At 40.9% G+C, this 20,519-nt stretch overlaps 1 protein-coding gene across 3 annotated transcripts in view; it reads right to left on the bottom strand.

Annotated features, from left to right (window-relative positions):
- Positions 1-20,519, bottom strand: part of MMP16 (matrix metallopeptidase 16) — a 172,614-nt gene that overhangs the window by 18,441 nt on the left and 133,654 nt on the right. For all 3 annotated transcript variants that reach the window (XM_053395711.1, XM_053395712.1, XM_053395713.1), the window contains one exon: positions 9,968-10,106. In XM_053395711.1, coding sequence (XP_053251686.1) covers positions 9,968-10,106 — 139 coding nt within the window. The remainder of the gene's footprint in view (positions 1-9,967; positions 10,107-20,519) is intronic.

The following is a 20,519-nucleotide window of genomic DNA, read 5'->3' as shown; positions in this document are numbered from 1 at the left end:
GGCACCAGACTGTATTGCTTCGTGGCACACAAGTTGCACAGACATGTCTTACACTGTGTGACCCTTTATTTAAGCAAGGCATGGTTTCCTGAACAATAACTACAAAAGTACCTAACACTGCATAGGCAAATGGAACTGCGAGTTATATTTGCCTCTCAGATCCTACCCAGCTGATACCTTTTCCTCTGATATTTAGGACTAAACAAATTTAAACTCTAGAAGCTATCCGGATATATGTTATTTGAGTCTCTTGGGCAATGGCAACAGTAATTATTTATATGCAAGATTTCTATTGGTTTCAGACTGATGGAGATGTATTATGCATGCAGGAGATGACGGGCTTATACTGCCACAGCTGTCATCATTATTTGTAGCATGCGCCGTATATAACAAACTCAAGATTTACATGACTGCAGGTTTTCTTTGAGAGAGAAAGTTTATTTTCTGATTCTTCAGCTCAAGGAGTTATATGAGAAAGCATCTGGATTTCAGTAGGAGAAGGAGGTCAGAGAGCTGCACATTTCAGGAGTTTCAGCAAAGAAACAGAACGAGAGCCTTCAATCTGAGAAGTGCATACTGAAAAGGAATTTAAGATAAGAAGCAGGCAAAAAATTTTTTAAAAAAATTATCAAGTTGAAAAATTTACCTGTGGGGATCAGTTCCAACGTTATCTATCACCCTTTGTGGTGAGCACAGTTTAGTTTAGTTAGGTGGGTGCTGAACAAGGCAGGCCATAATATTTGTATTGTCTCTACCATGCATTTCAGCCCAAATGTGTGTACTGTCTCTCCCCCTCTCCCTACAGCCCTTATGTTGGAGGGGTAATATTTGATAAGTCCTCTAATGAACTCTCCAAACAGCATTGGATGAGTCACTATCACATCCTCTGTTTGGAATCTGTACAATGGGAATATCAATGCCCTTTATCTCAGGGCTTTAGAAAGGTTAAGTATGAGAGATTCTAAAGTGTTCCATCTGTATGTTAAAAGTGCTATAAAATTAACATTGACATTTATATTTACCTCATGTAGCAAAGAGATTAAAAGTGTTAGCAGGGTACTGGAAAGTTCCTTATTTCAAATCTCAGAGCAGTCAGGAATCATTAGGCAAGTTGCTATCTCTGAGCCAAAGCAAATACTTTTTAAAAATTTATTATTATTATTATTATTATTTGTTTTTATTACCCACCCTTCAAGAAGGTCTCAAGTTGGGTTACAGCATATAGAAACACAATGCAATTAAAATAATAAAAAAACTAACCCCACCCATAACCCCCAAACAATAATTCAATATGACACATTACAAGGAGGGTACCATAGCCAATTTTCAATAGAAAAGTTCTATTGTTCAATTTTCTTTTCTTTCTTTTTTTAAAATAATATTTATTAAAGTTTCAGAAAAAGTTACAAAAGTAAGAAAAAGAAAAAAGAAGAAGCAAAAAATACAAAATACAGAAAAAATAAAAACAATTAAAAATAAATCAATCTTTCCATGTCTTGTCTTTCATTTACTTGTTTCCCTGACCTCCTCACACCTCCCTTTTTTGTATTCCAGTTCAGTTAGTTAATTCAGCAAATCCTTTCCCTCTTTGCTTCTATCTTAAACTTTTATCTTAATATATTACAACTTTACATTCTCCCCTGTTAACAATCCATTTTTACATACTCCTTTGTAACATTACTGCTAAAACCACTTAACTTCATCCCAGCATCATTCTAACATTCATTAATTTTACAGTATTTCTGTAGGTAGTCTTTAAATTTCTTCCAATCTTCTTCCAACGACTCTTCTCCCTGGTCTCGGATTCTGCCAGTCATTTCCGCCAGTTCCATATAGTCCATGACCTTCATCTGCCATTCTTCCAGGGTGGGTAGATCTTGTGTCTTCCAATACTTTGCAAGGAGTATTCTTGCTGCTGTTGTAGCATACATAAAGAAAGTTCTATCCTTCTTTGGCACCAATTGGCCGACCATGCCCAGGAGAAAGGCCTCTGGTTTCTTCAGGAAGGTATATTTAAATACCTTTTTCATTTCATTATAGATCATCTCCCAGAATATTGTTCAATTTTCAAAGAAAAGACAAATAAATCTGCTCTCTCAGAAGCATTGAGCCTGGTTCCAAAAGTCATAAGGAGGATTGAAAATATGTCGAAAGAATTAAAAGACCTGCTAGGTGTCTTCTTTGAATAAACAGTCTTCCATCTATGTGATTTCAAGGGCCTTCAAGAGCTACTCCTTTGTAGTAGGCGCAGATGCTAATCTTTCGGTTAAACTCTTTTACAGTGTTGCAAATATTGCATAACACTGCAGACAACAGGGTTTTTTTCCTGGCCAGCCTTCCTATTAAGCTGTTCTATGGCACAGTGGCACAGACAGAACAGGTGAGAAGCTGGGCTGCAAACGTCTGTTGCTGTTTTGCATTTATCTACAAGACTTCACTTGATCCTCAAGCTCATTCTATCTGTATCACATATTCATTTTGCTTTCAGCATGCCTTTTCCTTACACTTGCTTCACTTAAATAAAATAAAATCCCTGAATTTCTATGCAGGCAGTGTTACTTGCTTCTTACCCATATCCTGCCAGTAAATTTTAGCTTTCAAAATGAAGCTGTCAAATAGTGGGATGAGTGGTGTTGAAAGTTATGGCAGCACCAGTGTGAATTTTACAACAACTTTGCTACTGCTGCATTTGGGCTTGGCACAAGTTTTAGCGCCTTTGACAGTTAGCTTTTAGCACTGCTTAAATTTCTTGTCACACTAGGAAGAATTTCACAATCTGCATCCCTGCCAGTTAAAAAATATTTACAGACTTATCTGGCATTTCCTCATTACCTATCCTACAGGAAAACTACCATGGAATGCTATGAAAGAATATTGCTATATTTTAATTAGGTGTTCATGCTATATTACCAAACAGCAAAGTTTCTGTACATTCTGAGCCGTTATGCAGAAGATTAAGTACATATCTAAGCACTAAATAGATAAATAAAGATGGGTTTTATGCTATTCGTTTCATTTTTTTCACTCAAGTATCAACTTAAAATGATATTTTACACTTCCATTTGGGATAGTAAAATGCTATTTTCAATCAATATTTGAATGGCCATACAGCACTTTAATGAAATCCAGCCAAGATTTCATAGAAGGAAGATACATTTCAAAATAGGTATATTTTGAATATACCAACTGTACTAAAGAGATAGGGTTTCCTTCTGGCCTCACCTGCGACTGGTGTGTGGCCTTCTGAAAGTTGACCCATGTTTGAGGGGGTTCGGGGCCGTGCAATGTCACCATGCCATGCACGCATGATGTCAGCACACCCCACAGCATGCTCACAGTGTGTGTGCATGCCCCACGGGATGCTGATGCCACTCGTACACACAACGGGGAGGGGGGGCTGACGTGTCATGAAGATGCCCCATGGAGTGCATGTGCAGAGCTTTGATGGAGCCTTGACCCCCTGCCCTCCTACTTGGTGCCGGTGCCAGCCAGCCTGCCCCAACTCACTTCTACGCATTCAATGTACAGTCATACCTCTTGTTACGTTCGGTTCAGGTTACGTTCTTTCAGAATACGTCCCGCGGTGAACCAGAAGTAATGGAACGGGTTACTTCTGGGTTTCATGGCTCGGGCATGCGCAGACGCTCAAAATGGCGTCACGCGCATGCGCAGAAGTGGTGAATCACAGCCCACACACACGCAGACACTGGTCACGTTCTGCTCATGTTGTGAACGGGGCTCCAGAATGGATCCCGTTTGCAACCAGAGGTACCACTGTATGTGGATATACAGTTTTAATAGGGGTCTTCAGGCAGATTTTATCATTATACAACTCTAATCACTGACGTGTGAATTAAAAACAACAACAACTCTCAGTTGTCGGATGAATTTTAATTAATTGACCTTCCTCTATAAAATAGTACATTATTAGGAGTATAGATGAAATGAATCCAGCTTGAGCCAATTATCCCTTTTTTCTTTTTTCTTTGGTACGCAGGGCAAGAAAAAAATAACTAAGTGCTAGAATGTCTAAGATTTCCCATTCACTGTATTATGAAACAATATTTGAACCATATATTTTAAAAGCTTCATGTTCTTGAGAAATTTCTAAAACTGATTTTTTAAAAAATATATATATAGGGGTCAGCTGAGAAAAGCCAGAAACATTGGCTCTGCCCATTGGCTCTCTCCCACACAGGCAAGGCATAGCCTTTTGAAGTTCCACTCCTTCAGCCTCAATGGTGAAAGAGGCTTGGCAAAGCTCCCCCCTTTGGCTTGGCATTACAAGAGTTTAAATGGTCCTTTGGCTGGGTCTTGGCTTGAGAGAAAACGGCTCAGGATTCTATAGACCTAATTTGAGCAACAAATTCCAAAAGGGGAACGTAGAATCCAAATGAAATTAAAATAACTAAATAGAAGTCACATGCAATCACAGACTGAGCAGACAGCAAGGCTGTGATAGGAGATAATGATATAGGAAACACAGGGTGAAGACAGACAGACTTTCTGTGTGTGGTAGAATTGGTTTTGACACTGATCTGAGCAAGTGGTGCTCAACCAGAAGTGACCCAGGAAAGACAAGGCACCATGGGACGTCACTGTGCTCCATGAAGAAAGCCAACCACAAGGATTTCACAGCCTATACTGGCCTCTTACTGAGCCTTCCCACAGAAATTAGTAGCTCCTCCCATCCCCGTTGATAATCGTTTATTTTGTTTGCATTGGTTCAGAGAGAGTCTAGTTGAAAGAACAGTGCCTCAGGATATGGACTTAGAGGCAGTAAATTATGGGAGGGGGAGCATTTAATGTTCCTATCAGACATGTTCTTTTGCCATTTAAATTGGTCTCCTCAGATTCAGGGTAGGACAGATTCAGGTTGCAAAACAGACTCTCCTCTGTTGTGTCTCATTTTGCCCTGGGACCATATTGTTCCAAAGTTCTGGGAAGGGGGTCAGATGATGCTCCTTCCCTTTGAAGATTTTCCTAAATAGCCCCAAGTGCTGTGCTGCCACAGACAGTCACCTATACTGTCTAGCATGCTGGATGTCTAGCATGGAAATGTGACCATGTGGTAGAATCACAGAATTGTAGAGTTGGAAGGAGCCACGAGGGTCATATAGTCCAACCCGCGGCAATGCAGCAATTTCCCCCCCCCCCAATGTGGGGCTCAGACACACAACCCTGAGATTAAGAGCCTCATGCTCTGCCAACTGAGCTATCCCAATGTTTAAGATTAGATTCATAAATTTGCTCCTGCAAATCTGAATTTTCAGCAACAGTATTGCATTGCATGTTAGTCTGTGACGAAGAACCTACCCCAGATATAGGACAGTGGCTTAGCTATATCAAATGGAAGAAGGGTGGTAGGAATGTAATGTATATCCACAAAAAACCAGCCATGCCAATGGGAACTGACATTTCCTTCACTAAGTGATTTTCATAGGACCCATAATTTGTTATGTAAGGGACTTTCTTAAGAAAGAATGCGGACAAAATATGTTTGCCATATTATAATAAAGGCAGTTGTTTCAAAGTTGCTTAAGGGTTCAAAGTAAAACTAATCTTCTAGAGAAGGATTAGAGGACAACATGCTTTTGAGAGGTGTAAAATGATTAGATAAATCTAAAAGAAAAATGGTTCGGCAGACTCATCTTACTCTGAAATTTCATTACATGGTAATAAAACATGATTGAATTCTGTGGTTTGCATGCAGTAATATAAACATAACACATGGGGAGGAAAAGATTCAGGCCTTTTCTGAAGATTAAAAATGTTTTTGTCTGCAATGTGTGTCTGCTGGCTCTTACAACAGATGCCAATGGACCATATTACAAAAGCAGTGAACATGACAACAAATTGGCAGTGTTTACTTGGGAGTAAGCAACATATAGTTAAATGGTGATTACTCCCAAGAAAGTGTGCACGGGACTGGTGACTAAGATTCATTATTTCTATTTCAGAGCATAGGAGAAAAATGGAGTTGGGCTACAGTAGATGGTTTTTCTTCGTCAGGCCATCTATCAATCACTGTGAAAGAATATTCAAAGTCTGAGCTAATGGTCCTTAGCAAACAGGAAGAATGCAGCTTTCATCATACATATGAAGATACATTGAGTTGGTAAACTATGTTCTACTCAGAGTACTCACTGAAATTAATGTACCTAAGTCAGCCATCTTTATTCATTTCAATGAATTAATTAATTCCAAGTATGACTAACATGGGCTACAACCTAACTCACTTATGGACACTGTTGGGGCACTTCCCTGTCCCCTAAAACACTGAAGTTTCAAGTATGAACACTAGAAACCAATTAGACAGAAATTCTCCACACACTCTCACATCTAGAAAGTCAAGTGAAGACATCCTTGAAACATACTACATGAAAGCAGGAGCTGTCCTCTTCACATGCCTGAACCAGACCCAGCTTGGAATGAGGGTGGGTGGGAATGTCAGAAAACAATATGAAATCTATATATGCAGAATGCAAACTTACTAGTATTATAAATGCACTGAAATAAAAATGCATGTCTTTGTGTCTTTGTAAAATGATGCCAACAGTATGTCTGCTTAAAACTCCAAACTCACGATGCATTAACATTCTCTCTAGTGGTCTGACTTTTGCTGCTAGTGCTCACATTTTCTCTCTTTCTAGTGGTTTCACTTCCATTGCTTATGTTTACTAAACTGGTGTGTGAGTGGGAAGCCTGTGGTCTCTTGATATACTGGGCCACAACTCCCACCTTCCCTAATTATTGGTTATGCTGATTGAGGCTCATAGGAGTTGGAGTCCAGCAACATCTGAAGGGCCATAGTTTCCCCGCCCCTGATGCAACTAAGCAATGGATTACCATGTGCATGAATGGTGGCATTTATGAGAACAATCACCAGGGAATGGTGGTGGCCTCACAAGGCCTCGATCCTGGCCAATTGCTGGTTAACTCAATCACCTCCAAAAAGAGACAGCTATAGCTATACCTGGAAACCCACCATTCTGTATCCCACCCCCCAAACCTTGATAATTATTTTCTCCCAAGGAGCAGCTACAGTAAAAAAAGGAAGCCGAAAGAGAAGTTGATGTGCCTAACTCTGGCCACAACAGCAACAACTGCAACTTACCTCAGACAAAGGGGAAGACACTGAGGAAGCTATTGAGAGAAAGGGGAAAAGGAAAGCAGTTTCAGGGGAGAGCTATAAAGCGGTGACAGAGCAAGAAGTATTGGGGTCTAGAAAGAAACAACAGAGCTGGGAATAGGAGAAAGAATCAAAGAAAGAAAGCCATGGAGTTGGGGTGCAGGAGAAGATGTAAGTATGATGGGGTGGGAACAGGGTGTTTCTGAATACCAGTCCCTGGGGAACGCAAGTGGGAGAGTACTACTGTGCTCATGTGCTGGTTATGGGCTACCATTTTGCATCTGGCTGGCCACTGTGTGAACAGAATAGGCTCTGCAAGGCCTACATTCTCAGCATGCCCAGCAGGTATGGTAAACTTAATGCACACAACAGAGCAGCCATTTTGAATTAAGATGGATGATACTATGCCATGTTTGTATCATGCTTGTGGTCTGATCCAGCAACCCTCTTCTTAACATCTTTGCTAGGGGTTTTAAAGGTCCCTGATGGCGTTTCATCTACCCTCCTCACAAACCTTTTGAGCTACAGTATTTTTCAGTCCTTATTAACTACACAGTTAAATTTGAGCGTTTTCATCTAATTCCCTTATTGTTGTTAATGTAAAAAATGCTCGTTTAACAAATCTCGCTTTATAAATAATCATATCCTACACGGATTTTCACTCCCAATGAGCAGGTTGCAATGATAAACTAGTATTTATTCAACATACAGTATAATTTTCACATTACACTCAAATTAGATGCATATTTAAGACCTTTAATTTTAAGGAACAGCTGACGCCTGGTGCAAAAAAAAGTGGGAAACACACCGAAAAATTGGGGGGGGCACAGGCTGCTGAAAAACAGTTCATTCCACATGCCATATTTTCTGGGCTTTATGCAATTTTTAATTATGACGAATATTTGCATAAAAGCAGGAACTTTATTAATAATTCATTTCCCACCTGAACACTGTAATGTCACTGTATTGGAAGGAAATAAATTATAATATAACACAGGTGACATGATAAGCAAGATAAACAACTGATGCTTAAAATAAGTAACTCTGATTAGAAGGGGGGAAAGGAAAATTAGAGGGGAGAAGTGTATCTTTCTATAGTTCATGCTATTTAAAGCACAAAAATTGCACAACCAGCAGCACAGTCCCATGCATATTAATCCAGAATTGATTCCCGCTATGATCAGTGGAGCTTATTCACAAGTAAAGGTGCATAAGATTGCAAGCTGAAAACAGGGTAGTTTACACTGGTGGTGGGGGAGATACAATTTAGCTATGATAAAGCGTGTTCTCCTTCATGGAGAGCACGTGTTGCGGTGGGGGCCGCCAGGACACTCCAAAGTTAGGGGCGGGCTAATTGATCGTTGGCCACTGATGCGATTGGGGCTTCCCTTGTTGTTGGGAAGAAGTTAATGTTGCCATTTATTGATTGACAGCCAGAAATACTAAAACTCCTTGCACGAGGCTAGGGCTTCCTCTTTTTGCCCGTGCATCGGATTGCCCGTCCCTCCCTCCCTAGAATAGGGTTGTTTGGTAGGAATTTTGTCCATCTGACTGATTGGCTGGGGCCATTTTGTTTTTGCCTATTGCGTAGCAAATCGTCACAACTTGTAAGGTTCGCGGTTAGGCATTGGTTTATGGTTTGGTTGGTTGAGGGGCATGGATTGGCTGTGCCTACCCCTCTAATGCTGCTACTGCAAGGGATTCCGTTAAAGGAATTGGGAGCTAACTATTGCTTGTCCACTCTGTCAAGGGGGCTCGGGCCATAGCAATGAGCTCCTGGTTGCATTTGGGGTGAGGGCAGGTTCCCGGCTCCATGTAACCCCCAAGTGTATTCCCCTATTCTGACTTTCGCATCGTGCGGAATGTCAGTCTGTCCCCCATGGTGGGGGCAGATAGTCGCAACCAATGCCTACACAACCACTCACAAATTTGTATTTTAATAAAGTTGTAGCCAAAATTATGCCAAAAATCTTAAACAAAAATTTCTGTGATGTGTGAGTTATTGGGGTGGACCTGGGGACCTCGACACACAACTATAAAACAATGAACAGCAATGTAGGAAAATTCAAGTAGCACAAAGCCCATAAAAGAATAAAAAGTTTGGGAAAATAAAAAGATCTTTGCCAGAATGATAACAAAGTGGGTGCCAAGCAAGATGCTCTGAGGAGAATGTTTTAAAATTGTAGTTTGACCACTAAGAAGACTCTCTCCATGGTAGCTCCCTGCCTTAACTGAGATATGGAAGGGGGCACACATAGAGATCCCTCTATTGAATTTCTTAAGAGTATGGGAGGGTATGTATGAAGACAGGCAGTCCTTCAAATGCCCTGTTTCTAAGCTGTGATGGTCAAAAACTGTTGCTTTGAATTGAGTCCAGAAGCAGACCAGAAGCTATAGATACAGCACAGACACAGTAATCTGGCAGCCATATACTGAAGTAATTCTAGTTTCCAAACCTTTGAAGATACTCCCATTGTGTCAGAATTCTAGTCTAACCCGAAAGTTACTAGTGATATCACTCATAAATTCAGAAACCCTTTCTCCAAGTGGGATACCTTCCTGATAAGGTCCCAGATGAATACAGAGAAATCTGTGGGGAGATCTTGGCTATAGCTTCCCCAGTTGCAGTGGGCAGCATTTCGTAGGAAGATTCGGCTACTGTCTTAACTCTGATTAAAAGAGCACTTTATCTAGGAGTGTAAACAAGTTATATTCCAAAAATTGCTTCTGTAGTTGGTCATCCTCATTTCCATGTAATAACTCTCCAAATGCAACATGTCAGCAAGTTTCTTAAATGAATTTTTACTCGGCTCTTCGTGTAATTTCACTTCTTACCTTTAAAGAAAACAAAATTCCCATCACTGTTTTCATAAACTGCATCAATACTTGGCGGCAGCCCCCTCCAGAAGTAAGTAATCTGCATGGGGTATCCATCCATCACTCGGTTGTTTCTGACACGCCAAAACCACTGATCCTGGAAACAAACAAATGTACCTCTTATAACATTTGAAGGCACCACTGTTTCAAAGATACAGAATGTTACTTAGCCTTACCTGCGGACAACTATTTTTTAAATATATTTCTGTATTTCAGCATGTGTTTTAATTAGCACTGGCCTATTAAATGCAGTGGGACACGGGTGGCGCTGTGGGTTAAACCACAGAGCCTAGGACTTGTCAATCAGAAGGTTGGCGGTTCGAATCCCCGTGACGGGGTGAGCTCCCATTGCTCGGTCCCTGCTCCTGCCAACCTAGCAGTTCGAAAGCATGTCAAAGTGCAAGTAGATAAATAGGCACCGCTCCGGCGGGAAGGTAAACGGCGTTTCCGTGCACTGCTCTGGTTCACCAGAAGCGGCTTAGTCATGCTGGCCACATGACCCAGAAGCTGTACGCCGGCTCCCTCAGCCAATAAAGCGAGATGACCGCCGCAACCCCAGACTCGGTCACGACTAGACCTAATGGTCAGGGGTCCCTTTACCTTACCTATTAAATGCATTGGAGAACTCAGGGATGCACTGGTGCACCAGTGGCAGCACCAGATTGGCTCTGCCACTGTGTCTGTACAGCCCAAACATTGCCTCGCCCACCACCCACATTTCAGTAAACAGCATTGCCACTACTAAGAAGCTTTGACCTCCTGACGTATCTATATTACATAGCATCTAATCATGGCAATCCTAGGAATATGCCATATGCCCCCCTCCATTTTAAAAAAAGGTGGATGGTACATCAAGACTGGCATCAGAAATACACTGTTTTCCATGCATACATTTTTGAACGGTATTTAAACAAAATGCTTCTGCTTAAGGCCCAAATTGAACCTACGGAAACACACAACGCTAAATAAGGATAGTGAGCAAAGAAAGGTATGCTGGCTGGGGCTGATGAGAGTTGTACTCCAGAACAACGGGAGGGCACCAGGTTGGCAAAGATTAGTCTGGGAGAAAGATGGTCTAAGAGAACACACTACAAGATAATATCCATTGAATGAATGGCCATTGTTAACCTGATGTTTTCATAACACAACCCTCATTCCAACTACAGTGTTAATGGGGAAACTGTCATAGTGTCATCAGTTGTTTCCCTCTTTTTCTCTTTCTTCAAAGCTTTTGGGAAAATAATGTATACATGTGTACAGGTATTAGAGGTTACCGTGTGTATATACATCTACACACACACACACACAAATACATACATACAGTCTTTTAGTATTGTTACTCTGAGGTGAAAACAAAGAAGTCATCACTATCCTCAAGTGAAAGTCAGGTGGCTCTTCAGCGTTTTTTCACTGCTTTTGAAAAACATGTGTTTGTTAAATTGCGAAGCAGCATCAACACTAAAGCAGTTCATCTTTGTAAGTGAGAAAAGAAAAGAAAAATAAGATCACTATTTGGTTGGTTATCTTCCAGGATTTACAGTACTATGTTAAATGCAGCTATAATTATACAACTGGAAGACAATTTTCTTCTTCTACATGGCTGTTCTTTCCTTAGTCTTTAATGGATTACTGCTATTTACCTAATGTATTTCTCCTTCCTAAATGACTTTAGCTCTTTTATTAGTGCTTTAATTTATACAAACAAAGGCAATCTTCCAGGCTCAAGTCTTCCTTGAGGCCAGCCAACTGCTCTGCTCCTTCATCCTAAACATATGGGTAAATTTCAGCAGCACAGGAAAAAATACGTGACACATCTTCAGATGCCCTTTTTCTTATTTATTTCACAAATCCAAGATTCAGCACAAGTGCTAAGAATAATCACTAGTAACCTGACACAAATTAAACTGAAGCCCTGAAATATTGTACTGCACATGCCTTCCTCTCTGCAAAAGGTTCCTGCATTTTCCAAGACTGGTTGCTCATGGCACAAAGAACACTGCCGCATACAAAGCCAGCCCACTGGTCCATCTAGATCAGGGATAGGAGATCCTTTTCTCTGCATTTCCTTGTGGCCAGCCTTCCACATGATGGTGATGAGAATGGACAAAGTTGGCAGTGTGTGGGATCACCCCACACTTTCTCATGCATGTGCACACACACACACACCCATTTGCCACTGCTCATCTGTTTCCAAATCAGCTGGGCAACAGGTGTAAGAGATCACCAGGAGCAGCTGCTTAGAACTTCCCTCCCTGTGATCTGTCCCCTTTCAGGAGACCAGGAAGCAGATTAACAGTAGTGAAGACTGAGCTTTTCCTTTTGAATCAATCCAGGCACCTTGAAATGTTGGCGCTCAACACTTTGCAGTTCACCTTTCCCAACACAGGGAGCTCACGAGCTCCTTTGATGTTTGCAATGATCCACCCACCTCTCCTTTCTGCTACTGCATGAAGTGGGAGTTCCCAATGGGAGCATTTTTGTGATCATGTATGGACTGCTGTAGGGACGCGGGTGGCGCTGTGGGTAAAAGCCTCAGCGCCTAGGGCTTGCCGATCAAAAGGTCGGCAGTTCGAATCCCCGCGGCGGGGTGAGCTCCCATTGTTCGGTCCCAGCGCCTGCCAACCTAGCAGTTCGAAAGCACTCCCGGGTGCAAGTAGATAAATAGGGACCGCTTACTAGCGGGAAGGTAAACGGCGTTTCCATGTGCGGCTCTGGCTCGCCAGGGTAGCTTCGTCACGCTGGCCACGTGACCCGGAAGTGTCTGCGGACAGCGCTGGCCCCCGGCCTCTTGAGTGAGATGGGCGCACAACCCTAGAGTCTGTCAAGACTGGCCCGTACGGGCAGGGGTACCTTTACCTTTTTATGGACTGCTGCTGAAGAGGGACGGCACTCAGGAGATGTTGGCTGGCTGGTTCAAACAGTTGTGCAGACCAAATACAGCCCATGGGATTCCGGTTCTCTAGTCCAATGTACACTAACTATCAGCGGCTCTCCAGGATTTCAGACCAAAGTATTTCCTGAGCCAGCCTGAAGATTCCTACTCCCATGCCTCTGGGAACTTCAGAAAGTCACTGCGGTGCTATCTGCAGCAAGCACCTCAAATACTGATATATATATTTTGAGGACCTTTCCCTAATATACACATTTATGTAGGCTATTTTCATTAAATATTTGCAGTTTTATGCACACTTTCTTTTAATAAATACATTTTTGTACAGTTTTTTTGGTTTCATCGAGGGAAAGGATATCAGTTGTTGGGAATCACAAATGGAGGAAGTGCTGTTGCATTTGTGTCCTGTTTGCAGTGTTTCCATAGGCATGGTTGGCCACTGTTAGAACAGGATGCTAGACTATGGCCTTCCAGAGCCACCTTCAGTTCTTATGAAGCCAAATAAGTCAGATAAACTCTATGGTGTCTGGGTGTGAAAGATGCTCTAGTTAGTGACGAGTATAAAGTTAACAAAACTCTGTTGAGGATTACAAGACTTCTTTCTTGGGGGGAGGACGCTAGTATGAAAACTTGGCATAATCAGAAATCCTGAAAATCTCAAGAGAGTTTTGTTCAATTTTTATCCATTGCTAACTAAAGCATATCTCATATGCCCACATCATAAAGTTTATGTGGCTTGTTAGGCTACCCTTTTCTACTGTGAGCCACTCCAGGCTTTAAGATCTACTGCAGCACTTAAGGGGGGACAGTAAAGCAATTTTTAGGATTAATTGCTCAACATCAAAGATGAAAAAAAGGCAAACAGAAAAATTAAATTCTCTCTTTGGGAAACAGATCTCTAGAAATGCCTAACCAAAATGCATTTCTCAAATCACAGTTGTCAACCACCTAAAATTTTATTTAAGGGCAAAAGATGAGGCTAGGGAATAAAGTTAAGGGAAGGCCTGTTCAAAATGGGCATTAGGAAGCACATTTTCACTCAGACACTAACAAATGCCTAGAACAGTTTGCAGAGGAAGTTTTTGAGGCGTCATCAATCAAAGGGGGACTAGATGCTGCTCTGGGAAAAATGACGCAGTGGTAAGTCTCATAGGGCAAATTCCTTTTTGTCATCCCTAAAGATTAGGTTTGGTGCTATTATTTCCTTTCCTCCTTTTTTCTCTCTTACACAAAGTTCATTTATATTTAATATGATGTGAAAACATGCAAGCCAGAAACAGATTGCTGTTGAAAAGGATTGATATTTATTTCTACCTCCATTAGACCACAATTTTCTTCCATAGCCTTCTGATCTTTAACTCAAGAAGCAAGGCAGTTCACAATACTCAGTTGAATTTCACATTCATAAAAGAGATGTTGAAAATGCTGTTTTCTCCCTACTGAAAGATTGATGTCTTCAGTTTATATATGAACAGTTGAGATTTTTTGAAGGAAGCAGTGCTTTATTACAGAGAGTTTTTGCACCCCATCCTCACTACAGATCAGAGGACAGGGCAACTTACAGCACAGCATACAATATGAACAGTAAGATGACATATAAAGTGAAATGAAATAATGCATCCATTATAAAAACAACAATAAGCCTCAACTGCAATCAATATCAACATATGCATGAGGTAGCTATAAAATTTAATACCCAGTAGTCAAAGAAGGAAGTGGGGAAAGGGAGCAACGGATGAGAATATGACAGAGTGTATGGCTGGAGAATATCAGTAACATTCTCTTTGTGAATGAAGGGGTAGATACAAAATCAGATAACAAGGAATTGTAGAAAAATCAAAGTATGAGCTTTTCTTTTATATGAAAGCCCATATATCAGGACTGCACAACTTTATGAATTAGTTAGTTATGTTAAATAGTTCCCAAACAGAGAAATAACTAAGATCACTAAAACAAGTTGTTGTTTTTTTAATAGAAAAGTAATAAACCAAACAAATTACTGGCAGCACAACCAAAAAATACAAGTTAAATCAGAGCTTAGGTTTGTATCTCTGTTTGCTAGAGAAAAGGCTCTAGCATTAGTGGATGCTAATGCATCACCAGAATCCAATGCAATAGCTCACTGCACAACAGATTGTACAATCCATTGTGCAATGAAGTTACCAGCAACCTGCTTACGAATTCTCTTGTGCAATGGTATTCCATAGGCAAAAGACATTTTACCAGCAGAACAATGATAGTATAAGTGATTTTCTTGGGGGGGGAGGGGTGTTGCAAAGTGCACATGATCACATTACTGTAAATGACTTTAACAATGGATACAACCCACAGTTACAGCGCTAAAACATTATACCATGTTCTTTTGAGGTGAAAACCTACCACACCACTTCTTTCAATCTATGTGGATGACATAGTTCTCCACATATTTCCCTAAAGCTTTGAAGTTTATGGACACGGGCCAAACTTCCTTACCCGGCTCCAATTTGACAACATGAAATAACATACTCGAGGGATGCTAGAAGCTGACATGTCAAAAAGAATACTATCACAAAGTGCTGCCCCTCCTTGCCCCCTATTCAAGCATCTGAAGTTAGTGAAGGCGCTCAACAGTCACGCTGACAGCTCTGGTGTTTTGTAAAACCCATCAACCTACACGTTACCTGCCGTGAAGGTACCTATCTATCTTTCTGACATCCGCCCTTTCTGAATATAAGCCTCAGTGCAGTAGAAAATCATAGAGCTAGTACATTCCAGTAAACACTAAGAACCTGAATCCAATTTTATCATGCTATGTATTTCTTTTTTTTTTAATCACCACTGACAAAAGATTCGTTGAAATACAGTGGCAGCGCAACACTGAAAGCCTCTAATTTTCTGTTCAAGGTACTGCATATGCATCAGCAAGAGAGCTGTGGCACAGACTTCACGCTAATATAATGCTTCAAGAACCAGGTCTTTCAAGAATAAAAACAGAGGGCAATTTTGCACAGCAGTTATTTCTTGATGTGTGTGTAAAGTATTTATTTTATTTTGACAATATCTACTTTAGAAGTGAGGCAGAAGAAGGAGTTATATTTAATCTATGCTTTTTGACCTTAAACAGTGAAGGCTGTGCCAAAATAGAGAACAATTTAATGCTCCAAAACATCTTTATTTTTCCCTCCGCTTCCTTATGGAGAATGAAGGAAAAGCCTGCATGTCCACTCAGAGGACTAAAGGCCAAATGTGATGGGATGAAGCCCACGAAGAGGACAGTGTGCATATCTTTAAAGGATTTTAGTGGCAGCTGTGCTGAGGGGAATTCAATATGGGACTTTACCACTATGGGGAAGGGGATTTCCCTTCCCCCTCAGTAATTTGTCGAATGAAAAAATCATTCCTCCAACTGCTATATTCCCTGGGCCAGTTGGGATGTGTAGAGAGAAATGTACATATGGAATCTGTAACAGTATATGGACACGTATCTCCAAATAGCAGCTGGGGGAGGTGGGCGGATGCCAACCAGAATTTTCATTGGGTAAATGTCATGGTGGAAAAGGTTAATTCTCCTACTGAAGCACTGTATTCCCAATCTGCCTCCTTTAAGGCAGATTCATGGATCTTATTCACAGATCGTATGTTGTTTGGCCCCAAATATAGATTTTGCATAGTTCTAGATGTTCTGTGGAATAAGCAGTTGAGTACATCTTGAGAAAAGATTCAGAACCCACAAACTGTGATTTAAACAACATTTTGTGGATATTACCTCAGTTCAGGTCAGCCTCCATTGCAGCTTAATCCAAATTCAAACTGAATAAATTTGGAAACCTTAACAGTAATTCCTTGGTCTCAGTCATGCTCCATACCTTTCATGTTACTGACTTTATATAGATATTATGCTAATAAATATATGCACTATATAGACTTTTTGTATAACCTTCTAGTAATTTATGCAAACGTGCAGTGCTTTCTTTCATAACCTCCAACAGGCCTCCTGACAATTTCTGGTTTTATTTCAGTGTCATGGCTAGGTTCCAGTGCAGGGAATTCCATTCTGTCTATTAACTCCCCGTGACCACTGCAAATCAATACAATGTTCTTTATGTCCATAAAGGCTTGCTGCTCTACTGGTTTTCTGTTTATTGAATGCTCATTTAATATACCAACACATTTGCCCACAAAATACAAAATACAAGATCAGTGGCACCTTGGGTACTGCTTTTGTGCAATAGGTACTATATTTGAGGGAGACAGAAAATATTGCTTTGGTTCAATGCTCCCATTCCAAAAGAACTTATGCAGCACAAACCGTGCCACAAATTATATCTTTGGCATTCTATGGACAGCATAATACAGGGAAGTCGCAATATGGGCAAAAGGCGACAGGAAACCACATTCAGTTAAGCACTCTCTGTAGTTTATGGGCATAAAAAGCACACTTTACAACTTGTTTGTTATCATTTCATTTTGCTTTACTGTGAAAAAGCTTCTCACTAAACATAAAATATCATAGAATTGTAGAGTTGGAGGGGACCCTGAGGCTCATCTACGGTAGTCCAAGCCCCTACACTGCAAGAATCTCAACTAATGCACCCATGACAGCCCGACCTCTGCTTAAAAACCTCTGGTGGTCATCTGACCTCTGTTTAAAAACCTCCATTGAAGTAGAGTATACCACCTCCCAAGGGAGTCCATTCCACTGTCGAGTAGCTCTTACTGTCAGAAAGTTATTCCTGATGTTTAGTTAGAACCTCCTTTCTTGTAACTTGTACTTCATTTGTGTCCTAGACTCTGGAGCAGGAGAAAACAAGCTTGCTCCATCTTCCATGTCAAGCCCTTTCAACATTTGAAGATGGCTCTCATATCTCCTCTCAGTCTCCTCTTCTCCATGCTAAACATACCCAACTCCCTTATAATGCTTCCATTTCCCCCTTGTTACCATTGCAATAAAAAATCAAGAAATAGCAGAAGATACACGACGCTAAACATGATAAATATTTAACAGCAGCTGTACACCTTTTCTTGAAAACTTTAGGTCAATCAGAAAATTATAAGGTTTGTAAATGGTCCAAAACTACAATCCTCTTTTTTGTTTCTCAGGCTATATAGTTCTTGTATCTCCATATTGTTAAAAGTATCTAGCTTCCTCACTGTGGATATTACTCTTATTCGCTTGTTAATGTTCTTGTAATGTCTTCACATTCTTTTCTAATTTCACTCACTTCTGCCTTATATGGGCTTTCCAAACTAATCTGTAGCACCAAAATCCCCATTTCATCAGACTTTGTAACAGCAATTTGGAAAATCTTCCATAGTGTAGAAATTTCTCTTCCAGGTTCTTATAGTCTGAGGACGCAATTCTTAATTTATCCCAAACGAAAAATTAATGTCCTTAAAATCTGCTACAGCTTTCCACCAAGCACTGAATTGATGTCCTTTGTTGGATTCCTATTAACATTTGTGAACCTTTTTCTCTTACACTCTGGAGAAAAGTGTGTAATGACTCTGCCTAATATTTATAATGATTAAAATACAGATTGATGTTGATACACTTCGGTCCAGTTTGGATGTTACATTCCTGGCTTAAAGAGTTATAGTTTGTTAAGTAGGGTATAAGTGTTGGATCCAGGTGCTTTCCTCTCCCTTTATCCAGTGGATCGATCCTGGTTTGTTCCCATTGTATCCATTCAGGCATCATGCTAAACCAGAATTTAGTTTGATGTGACTAAGTCTGGGTGATCCTTGGGCTTGCTTGTTCCCTGCTCATTTCTTCTAGTGCAGTTGTTTGGAAGCATTCACTACTATTTTTGCTTAGCTGCAGTTCACTGCTCTGTCCATACTGACAAACTGTGGTTAAGGCTATCTATGGTTTGTTTGAAATAAGAGAATTTGAAATCATAGGTTGAAGTTTCCCTCTTTCAAACAAACCATGGATCATGCCATGTTTCCCTGCTTCGTTTCCCAGTGGTTGGTTTGAGCTCACTTAGTAAACAGATGTTATCTGAGGAGAACCTGAGCTTAGAGGGTTAAACAGCTCAGGGTGTACGCCCTGCCTACAAGTTGGGAGGAGGGGGGAGACTATGCGTCATTTCCGAGAGTCTCCAGCCTTTGTTCTTTTTCTCTACTTTCGCTTTTGAGGAGAGAGGACATGTTTTCACGATGCTGTTCGCTGTGATAGATAATGGACAGTCTGCTGTAAATAAAAACTGCTTCTAGCTGCTAATATCCTGAGTGGACTTTATTTAAGCACACTGAAGAAAGTGCTTGAGTTTACAGCTTTCTCTTGCCGCTGCTTAATCTCTGCGTTTGCTCAGAGCCTTTGGAATGTGGCCTTTGAAGTCCGGAGGCCTAGCAGAACTGCGCAGCCGAAGCGGGCTGGACGCCAAGGCTTATCTGAGCAATAAACATTCTTCATGTTACATCACATTTCTCTGCTTACAGATGCAATTGAGAACAGTAGTTTAAACAGACGAAGACTGAAGTGCTGAAGCTGGACTCTGAAGCGCACAGACTAAGAGACAGCTAATTTCTAGCTCAACAAAATATTATTTTATTTATTTATTATTTAACAAAAATTATATACCATTTACTAGAACAAACCCCTTCATGGATCACTGCCTTGCCATGGCAAAGGGGCTTGAATAACTCAGAGAAGCTATGAGCTATGCCGTGCAGGGCCACCCAAGATGGACAGGTCATAGTGGAGAGTTTTGACCAAACGTGATCCACCTGGAGCAGGAACCGGCAAGCCACTCCAGTATCCCTGCCAAGAAAACTCCATGGACAAAGACAGCAATGACAAACTCAGACAGCATCTTGAAAAGCAGAGACATCACCTTGCCAACAAAGGTCCGTATAGTTAAAGCCATGGTTTTCCCAGTAGTGATGTATGGAAGTGAGAGCTGGACCATAAAGAAGGCTGATCGCCGAAGAATTGATGCTTTTGAATTATGGTGCTAGAGGAGACACTTGAGAGTCCCATGGACTGCAAGAAGATCAAACCTCCCCATTCTTAAGGAAATCAGCCCTGAGTGCTCACTGGAAGGACAGATCGTGAAGCTGAGGCTCCAATACTTTGGCCACCTCATGACAAAAGAAGACTCCCTGGAAAAGACCCTGATGTTGGGAAAGATTGAGGGCACAAGTAGAAGAGGACGACAGAGGACGAGATGGTTGGACAGTGTTCTCGAAGCTACGAAAATAAGTTTGACCAAACTGCGGGAGGCAGTGGAAGACAGGAGTGCCTGGCGTGCTCTGGTCCATGGGGTCACGAAGAGTCGGACACGACTAAACAACAACAACAACAACAAGAGACGACTATGCAGTTTACAATAACTATCTAAAACACTGATTTAAAATACCAAATACAAAACAAACACAAAAAACAAGTTCCATAAAAGTATAGATTTTAAAATGCTAATTTTAAAACACATACTTATTAAATGCATGTGTCAAAATTACAGGCCCAGGTAGGCTTGCTGGAACAATAAAAAAGTTTTTAGCAGACACCAAAAACAATACAGTTAAGGAACTAGCCTAATATAAATGGAAGAGGAATTCTAAAGTGTAGGCGATGCCACGCTAAAATATGAATCCTTTGCAAGTGTGGAATGATAATTATGTGGAACTTGTAAAAGGGCC

The sequence above is a fragment of the Podarcis raffonei genome, chromosome 7 (genome assembly GCF_027172205.1).
Source record: "Podarcis raffonei isolate rPodRaf1 chromosome 7, rPodRaf1.pri, whole genome shotgun sequence".
Taxonomy (NCBI): Eukaryota; Metazoa; Chordata; class Lepidosauria; order Squamata; family Lacertidae; genus Podarcis; species Podarcis raffonei.
Note: the sequence above shows the minus strand (reverse complement) of the source record. Positions and strands in the feature narration are given on the sequence as shown.